This window comes from Nelumbo nucifera, chromosome 2 (genome assembly GCF_055504915.1).
Source record: "Nelumbo nucifera cultivar China Antique chromosome 2, China Antique-T2T, whole genome shotgun sequence".
NCBI lineage: Eukaryota > Viridiplantae > Streptophyta > Magnoliopsida > Proteales > Nelumbonaceae > Nelumbo > Nelumbo nucifera.
In genome coordinates, this window is record NC_142650.1 from 36839334 (window position 1) to 36848929 (window position 9596).

Sequence of the window (9596 nt, forward strand, 5' to 3'; positions counted from 1 at the left end):
TGATCGCATCTAATATATACATTAAAAGGAAAACCTCCAAACAAAAGAGATTCTCCTTTATATTCGTGGTATTTTTTTTTTCAAGAAACAATATACAAGAAATGGGTATTAGATTCTCAAATAGAAGCTTTATTCCTTAGACATGCATGTGTCTATTCATTCTCAAAAGAAAAAGGTAAAAAGTGTTAAACACATGACTATCCATAGAAAAATGCAAAAGCAAACCAATTTTGCATTTTTGAATATATATATTTATGTTGAACATATTTGCATTTGTATTCTTACCAAGCACAACATAAATAAAATGCAGTCTCTCTCTCTCTCTCAGCATAGAGCTCACATTTGCCTTGCAAAATTAAAATCCCCATAAGGCCAACCTAAATATAAACCCTATTTTTGACACAACCTAAACATAAGGGTGAATTCTTATATAAAAGTCCAAAGAGGCATAAGTATGAAATTGTATTTTAGCTAAGTTATTAATTTCTTGTTAAGCACATTTTTTAGCTATATAAAAAAGAATAAATTTGAAAATAACAAAGAAGGAACAAAAAATTACTTTTTATACTATTTTATACATAAAGAACTAAAAATATATAAAAACTTTGATGAATCATTATTACTTCATTTTCTATTTTTAAAAAGCAACCTACGCATCACATGGATCACCACTGCCGGTTTACATGAAAGAGAAATCACATGGGTCACCGTTGGTTTATATGAAAGAGAAATTAAGTTTGAGGAAGGTCTTTCATTTATTTATATTTGGGGAGGGGTAAAGCTATTTTTAGTTTGATAGAAAATAAGAAAAAAACAAAAGTTGTGAAAAAGCTATTAGCAAAATTGATGTTGTCCCCATAAAGGATTAAAGTATCGATATCAACTATCGTATCGAATAATTTAGATATGGATATGGATACACTTTGAAAATGCATAGATATGAACGAAAGATTTAGACACGCTAGGGAAATATACACAAATACCATAAACATATTAATAACACTAAATTTAAAATCAAATAACCACAAATAATGTATAAATACCTAGGACATGTATATTTTAATGGTATGTATGAAAAAATATATTACAATTAATATGTCAAAATACATAAATATCACAATTTTATAGATAATACATCAATCAAGAGTCCAATACACAAAATATGCACATATTATATTTTAATTATTATATCAATTATTTTCTATTTTATTATTTCTTACTTTTTTTACATTAACAAAAAAGTTAACCAAATATTAAATTCTTAAGTGTAAATTAAAATATCAATTTAAAGTATATCAAATTTGTTAAAATTTCTAAGAAATATATATATATATATATATCAATTAAAAAATTATATTATATACAAGTTACAATTTTTTAATTGTTAATATAATTATTACATTAAAAAATTATATTATATATAAGTTGGACTAGTGGTTTACGGGTGAATTTAAAATACAAGCACATGGCGTGTAAGGAGACTATAGGTTTAAATCAGCCCTTCACACGAAAATCTATTTTTAACAAAAGGCGTGGCAGCATGCACAATCATATCGATATTTAAATCCTGGATTCCCCATATGATGAGAGATGGAGAGAGTGAGAATTAAGGTAGGAGGAAGCAGTGCAAAATTTACATAAGCAAATGAATGCAGAACTGAATCAAGTGCACAATCTGTTATAAGGTTCAGCTGTGCATTGCAAATAAACGCAGCCTCAAAGGCATTGCCATATACTATTGAACTCGACACTGAAACTGTATCACTCCTTGCCAGTAACTATGAAACCCTTTGCTTGTGCCAGACTGCCGGTCATAATCGGCTTGCTTCTAGAAACTAGATTTCTGCCATGCTTGGGCAACCAGGAAAAATGTGTCATCACCTCCTGCTCCTGTTAATAATACTCAAAGCTCTGCTCAAGTCCTAATTTATTAGCACAGAACTCCCAGTTACATAGCTGGATAACAAAAACAACATCAACAAATTCGTGCCCTACTTCTGTATGATTTGATTATTTCAAGTTAGACTGATATGTGCACATGAACCATATCAAAAGAAAATCATCAAGCCCCAAATGATCAATCAAAATTTAATCCAAAGATGACAAAAGCAGGATTAATTGCAATTATAATAGTTAACTTATTACAAGTGTGATCCCCATTAAGCATGTAAACCCAAAAAAGACACTACTGTTTGAAAACACAAGGCATTACATTTGCCAAGAGAATCAATCCACTACTGTGATGGAAGCAGGAAATTCTGTTGGGGCAGAGAAGCAATCAACTTCAACAAATAGTGGGGTCACCAGCAGCCTTCACTCATTCTTCAGGTGTATCCGAACGAATAGCTAATTAGCAACCATAAAAAGAAAGATTAGCAAGGAAAGAAAAAAGTATGACCACATAGAAGAACACAAATAGTATCAAACATTTTGGTTTTGATTATATAAACAGTACAGGCACAAAAGAATAGAGAAAACATGAATTGAAAAGATGAATGATTGGATGCTACCATGTTAATGCAACAATAATAACTAGTACAAGTTCAGATCTGCTTAACACAAAACACTGGCACATCCTGCGCACGAGACCGGATCTGCTCCTCACAGAAGGTGCCTCACACATGCCTCACAAGCACATCCTACCATGCATTGGGAACATCTCCCGTACTTTTAAGTTATTATTCACGGGAGATGTTCCCAATGCACGGTGGATATGCATGTGAGGCGCCCGAGTGTGAGGAGCAGATCCCGTCTCCCTGCGCACAAGGCACTGCAGCCGCACAAGATGTAGCATTATATGATCAGCGGATCCAGACTCAACTCATGCATACCACGCACATACTGAGATTCTAAATCTCAGATCTCAGACATCATTTAACGCATAAATCTGCCCAACCATATTACCTCGATCAAAATAGTAACATAACCGGGTTAACAGTAAATATTGCACCATATTTAGTAGGTGGAAGTTCCAATAGGTGGGCCCATTAACCTAACGATGCATTATAAACTTCATTGACAATTCGACATAACGTCCACAAAAGATATCAGAGAAACATATTTCATTGATAGATCACTATCTTATTTTTCCCCCTTCACACATGGATTTTGCAGGGATTAGGTGGAACATAATTCTAAGGGACATGATGTGAATGTAGACCCAAGGATATCCAATTCGTTGCATCTCTCTCCCCCTCTCCCTCCACACTACCTCAATTTAAAAATCCAAACACTATTTCAACTTCAACTGAACATAGTGTGACTTTTGGTCTCCTGGGTAATTACTGACTTGAATCCGGGAAGAAAAACAAAGGCTCCGTTTGATTTGTGGGATGGGAAGGGAAAATATAGAACATTCTGGAATATTCCTCCCTTCCCATGATTGGTTTGTGTGATGACTTGAAATGGGATGGGAAAAATGTGGGATTATAGATTCCAATTCTTGGCATGTGGAGTCCCACCATTTTGGTGGGAAACAAGTGGGAATGTAGGGGAAACTTATTTAACAAAAAAAAAACCTTCCTTGAAGTATTTCTAAGAGTTAATACACAAGATCCATGACCCATAAATAATTTTTTATTTATTTAATAACAAATTAATAAAACAATTTAATTAAAACAAATGATAAATCATTAATAAAAATATTAATCAATAAATAATTTAATGATTAATTTATTTTTCAGAATAAAATATTAAAAATATTAATTAATTCATAAGTATTAATAAAAGAAAATAGTAATAATAAAATACAAACTAATAAAAATTAAAATGTTAATTAACTAATTACTATCAAAATAATAATTAACAACAAAATGCTAAATCACAAAAATACAATGAATTAATTAAAAATTAACAACAAAATATTTAATAATTATTTAATTTACTAATAAATAAATAAATAAATATTTTTCTTAAATAAATTAAAAGAAATAATTATCAATAAAAATAACTTAATAATTTATGAGTAATTAATATTAAAATATTAAAATTATTAAATGAGTCATTGGTATTAATAACTTATAAACTAATAAAATGTAAAATATTAATTAATTAACGAACTATGGATTGTAAATAATTAATATCTCCTAAATAATAGAATACTAAAGCAACTATGTGGAATGCCACTTCCTTCCACAAGTGAAAGGGCAAACCATGAAGCCAAACGGTAAGAGGTCCTTCTTTTGGCGACCACTTGTTCAACAAGGGACACCAATGGTGAATTAACACCCAACCTTCAACAGTTTCAAAGCTTAAGGTATCTTGTTCCTTCCCCTGAACATCTAGTATCGCCTTATCTTCACCAAACGGCCTTATCAACGTCGATGATCTTATTTTCATCACCTCCAGTACTTTTTCTAGAATTTGTTTCCAATCAAGGCTTGGTGTTCCTGTTGTGATTACAAATTTCTTTTTCCTCCTCCAACGAAAGATTCGGTTCCATAGAGGATGACCGGAATGAATAAATCAAATCATCAATAAAACTAGCTTTCTCCTCCAGCAGTCTTTTTCCTTTCCTCTTTGTAAAATCTAAAACGCTTCTCTCTGTTCTCTTCTAATTCAAACTCTTTTTCATCTTCACTTCTTCTAACTTTGAGCCTTTACCGAAATGTTTCAAGTCCCTTGATTACTCCAAGAACTGTTGTAGAGCTTCCACCATCAACCTCCAGTCCTTCTCGTTTCTTCCTTTTGGGATGTAGACTAGTCATTCTTTACCAAGACCAAACAACTAAGAAAGTGTCATGTAAGCTCCTTTTCAATTTTCCAATGACTCTGCCCAGTAAACAATGCTATCAACTTTGATGGAAACCTTCCAGTGCACTTGCCTTGGGGAGTGTAACACTCCCTCTAGGAAACCCTTGAACCACAAGGGAGCATTACCTTTTAACATGATTATTGCCTTCGAAAGTTCATTAATCTTCAGGACTGAACCCCTTCTCATTTTGATCTCCTCTAGTGCGAAAGGCTTTGCTTCAACCTCGAATTTCCACCTCCATCTGTTAACGCGAACAAAAGACCTCTCGTCTTTCATAGTTGACCCCTATGACAGTTCAATTATTTCCTTGGCAATTTTAAACTAGTGCCAATGTGTGTATGTATATGTATATGTAGATAGGCATATGCTCTTTAAAACTTAAATAACAAAGACTTTTTGAAAGGATATTTATTAAAGAGTATCGTCATCCATAATTATGAGTATTTTTCATTTAAGAAAGACATTGAAGGTTCAACAAGTGTGATATTTGAAGAATTGATTAGTATGGAGGAAATGGAGACAAAGGATGACAGTAAGGAGTCAAGGCTATTTAGGGAGGAGGAGATTGAGAAGTCAGATGAATTATTAGGTAGAGATGATCTAGAGTTTCATATGGATAAAAAAGAGAAAAGTTAATAAAAAGATGGAATTGAGTAAGGTACTAAGGCCATTAATAAATAAAGAGATTAAGAGATAGTAAGGTGATGGGTGTTCTACACTTCTACTTGGGTTCACTTTTGCTATGACCATGGTTCGCAATTTCAACACTAATGAACATTCCACCATGTAAAAATATGGAAACTACAGGGATATTTTGCTAATTTCACTAAGATATTTGGAAACCAAAAAGGTTAGGGAAATTTTCTAAAACATGAATTTGTTAATAGACATTAAAGGAAATGTTAGTGTTTAAGGCTAAAAAACCATAGAAAACAACCTTATGTACCAAATAGAGAAGATTAAGGGACTTAACAGGTATCTTTCTCTTTGTTTCCCTTTTAGTTTTTTCTTTTCTTCTCTTTATTAATTATTACACATGCCATTTTCTTTCCATTATGACTTTTGTCTTTTTATTCACTATGTGCAGTGTTTTAAAAGCACAAGGCGCAAAAAAGACATAGAGGTCAATTTGCACCTGAGGCGCAAGGCGAGGCACGTGCCTTTTTGAAGCAAGGCGCAAAAAAACCAAAAAAAAAGGCTAAAAAATAAAAAATACCAAAAAAAACATAATATTAATAAAAATATAAACTTAAATTTTAAAATAAATGTTTTAAAAAACCTATTATCTAAAATTAAAATACATAAACATAATATGTAAAGCATATTCAAATGGGAATTTAAAAATGAAATCAAACATATAAAACATTTTCAAGCATATAAAACTTTCTCAATTACATTACTTCAAGTAGCTAAATGTGACATATTACATTCCTAATTCTACAAGCCGCTTTTGTGCCATGCCCCTCGAGGCCAGCCCAAACAAGTCCATGTTAGGGTCTTAAATTCTTAGTTTTCACACAAAAAATAATAATTGTATAGCTTTAATTGCTTTTTAAGAAGATATTTTATTAGGATGAATGAATAGACAACAATACCAAATAGAGGGTTCTCGAAGCTCTAGGGACATAGATATAGATATATTAGTTACTTTTCATTCAACTGACAACTGGTAATAAACTGATAGTATCATCTTTCAAAAAAAAAAAAAAACAGAAAAGAAATAAACTGATATTATGTGTTTTTTCATTGTACACAGCTTAATACATTTGCACTACATAAATGTTTTCATTTCCCCCTTAAACAAGCTCCAATTTAACACCACACCGTGCTTCTGCACGGGTCTCTATTAGCAATCTGTTTCTACACCCATCAAACGGCCAAACCAAATCAAACCATTTAAAGAGAACAAAATAAAATAAGACATCAATACGTCCCCCTTAAATAAAATCCAATTTAACACCACACCGTGCTTCTGCACGGGCCTCTATTAGTAATCTCAATTCTATACCCACCAAACGGCCACACCAAACCAAACCATTTAAAAGAACGGAAAAGATAAATAAACGAAACATCATAGGTTAAGCAGAAATCCCGAAATTCAAACAATATCAGATTTTCCAAACAATCTCAATTAAAACCAAGAGACACATGCACCGAACGGAAACCCTAGATTTTCAATTTCAAATAGTAACTAGAGTCCAGAAATGAAGAAAATTATAGATTTATAGAAGAAAGGGAGGGGAGATCGTACTGGGTTTCTGGGGTTTGCCGTCTGCCCACTTGGAGACTGCGAAATGCACCTTCTCTCGAGTAAGGGCCTCCGTCTTGTACGGCTCTTTCAGGCAGTTGCGTACCAGCGATGCACATATGTTCGAGTACGTTATGTAGGTCATCCCCGCCGCTCTCCAGAACGGCACCGCTGCGCTTGATCCCGCCGCAGACGCCATCTCGCTCTATTCCTCAGGTTCTCTTTTCCTCCCTCTACTTTCTCAACGACTCCTCTTTCGTCTCTCTCTCTCCTTTTAGAGGTAGGAGTAATCATGAACCGGATTTGGAACATATGTCAAAGGTTACAATCCGATCCCGGACCCGGTTAGATTCGGCCCGATATAAGCCCAATCTGGCTTTGGGCCCATATATAAAAGACAAATTACTTAAACTATCCTTATCGTTTAGCTAATTGATTAACTCTACCTAAAAGTGTAAATTGTGCTGTGTAGCCCGCAGCCCACATGCCGGTATAGCCCAGCCTATGGGCTCGTAGTAGGCCGCGTTTTGCCTAATAACCCAACGGCTAGTTTCAGTTTTTTGAGGGATTTATTTATAGAAATACTCCCAACAATTAGAAACAGCTATATAGGAGGTATTTATATATTTTGGTTTTAGGGGAGAAAGAATGACACAAAAGCCTCCCAACAACTATATAAAGCTAGTTTGGGGGACATTTTAGGTAAAGTGATAAATAACTTTATAATGACCAAAATACCCCTCCCAACAATTAAAATACGTGTAGTTTTTAGGGTATTTTGGGCAATTGAATAATTTTCAATTCCTATAAATAACCCTATCCTCCACCATTTTCAATTCTTGCAATGATCAAAGTCAAAAACAATAAGAGAAAATGATAAAGTCAATATTTTTTGTATACTCAATAGTTGTATAGCATTTTTTCAAATTATTGTAAATTTTATTTAATTTATTTGATATTTTTAATAGCATAATTTTTTATTTTCAATTTATAACTATATTATATTTTTTATATTTTATTAATTTATTCCAATTTTCAATTGTCGTATTTCATTCATCCAACCATTGTATGTTTTGTATCATTCAAATTTAAATAAGATAAAATTCTAATTTTTCTTCCAATTTGTTATTCACTTTGAGTCTTTGTCTCTTTGACTTCTTAATTCGTTAAGTTTTTTTTTATTTCTTTGTTAGATTTTTTATCTTTTCAAATAGTTTACAAAAGAAAGTTAAATATTTTAGTTTTACTTAGCAGAGAAATAAACAAATTGACTTCCAATTTGTTGCCTTGATAGATTTTTGATGAAGCATTACCTTTTAGTTCTTATTTGTATGATGAGAAATTCATCTATGCATCATTGCATAAAATTGTAGTCCCTTGTTACATAGTTCTATGCCTCTCAGTATAATTGGTTAATGGGAATTGAATGCACTAATCTGCTTGTTAATTGGATTTGGAATCCGGTTTCTTTTGTTTTTGACTATCTTGAGTCATATGAGTTGTTAAGTTATTTTTCTTAGTTGGAACAATTGAAATATGTAGTCTAACATGCTCTTTCTTGAGAAGGAACTTTTTTCCCATTTTCCATGGGTAGGTACGAAATCTCTGCTAGAACGAAATAGAAACATACTATCCTTCTACTCAACAGCCCCCAAGGTTTGGGTGTACTTATAATTATTTTAGGAGTTGAAGTTTGGAACATCAACTAAAGGTCAAAATAAGCATAAATATTTTGAAGTACTTAAATAATAAAACCCAACTTCAGATTCAGCCATTAAGGAGACGACAACCTCCTTGAAAACTTATTCACTAAAAGTCAAAGTAATAAGTCATTCGGTTAAGCCACATCATCTGTTACCAAACAGGCCATCAGTTGAGTCACTTCAGCTGTTATCAAATGGCCCCCAAGTGTTGAGATATTAAATATTTTCCTTTGGATGCTGATTTGTATATTGTGCAAGGAAATGCTTGGATCTCAAGTCTTGTCAAGAAATAGCAGTAATAGTGGTAATACCCAGACATGACACGTTCCAAAATGTAATAATATAATAGAACTAGCATAATTATACAACAAGAATGGTCAACAGACCTTGGTTTTTGTATTTCTCATATTAAATGTTCAATTCCTTGTAGGAACTTAAATAAACTTCACTGCTTGTCTAAAATGTTCAAACATATTCATAGACTATAGATGAAGAGACTATTTGGTTTAATTGGGAACATAGGTGGAGGTGTTGGTTTGGGAGGATTGAGGGATAAAGTGTTTCTTTATTGGGTAAATAGTTCTAAGATTATAAAGAGATATAGGAAACCTTGGCATTCAGTGATAGAAATCTTAGTTGTTAATGTGTTGCTTAAGCACCTGCCTAGGAAATAAGGTGCCCTTAGTGAGGTGCCTAGCTTTAATACCTTGACTTTATGTAAGAATAGTACGTGCCTAGGTGATAAAGTCACAAGCTAGGCATCTTATTATAATATTGTTACTGTGGTTGCATCTTATTAGTTTGTACCATATCAATAGTCTTCTGGTTTGTTTAAGAAGAAAAAATGGGATATGATTCAAAGAAAAGGTCCAAGATAGGGTCATTATCATAG

At 32.7% G+C, this 9596-nt stretch overlaps 1 protein-coding gene across 1 annotated transcript; it reads right to left on the reverse strand.

The window, feature by feature from the left end:
* Positions 1 to 2100: 2100 nt before the first annotated feature.
* LOC104599077 (ATP synthase subunit epsilon, mitochondrial) lies at positions 2101 to 7260 on the reverse strand. The gene is made up of 2 exons (XM_010261443.3): positions 7005 to 7260; positions 2101 to 2346 (listed from the first exon to the last, which is right to left on the reverse strand). Exons 1-2 carry the CDS (start codon positions 7198 to 7200, stop codon positions 2318 to 2320), a joined length of 225 nt encoding a protein of 74 aa, XP_010259745.1. The 5' UTR covers positions 7201 to 7260; the 3' UTR covers positions 2101 to 2317.
* Positions 7261 to 9596: the final 2336 nt, after the last annotated feature.

Excerpts from the sequence above, each read along its gene's own strand:
- LOC104599077 (XM_010261443.3), bottom strand. The coding sequence starts at position 7,200 with ATGGCGTCTGCGGCGGGATCAAGCGCAGCGGTGCCGTTCTGGAGAGCG. Across the intron at positions 2,347-7,004 it reads CGGCAAACCCCAGAAACCCA|CTATTCGTTCGGATACACCT; the intron begins GTACGATCTCCC and ends GTTGCTAATTAG.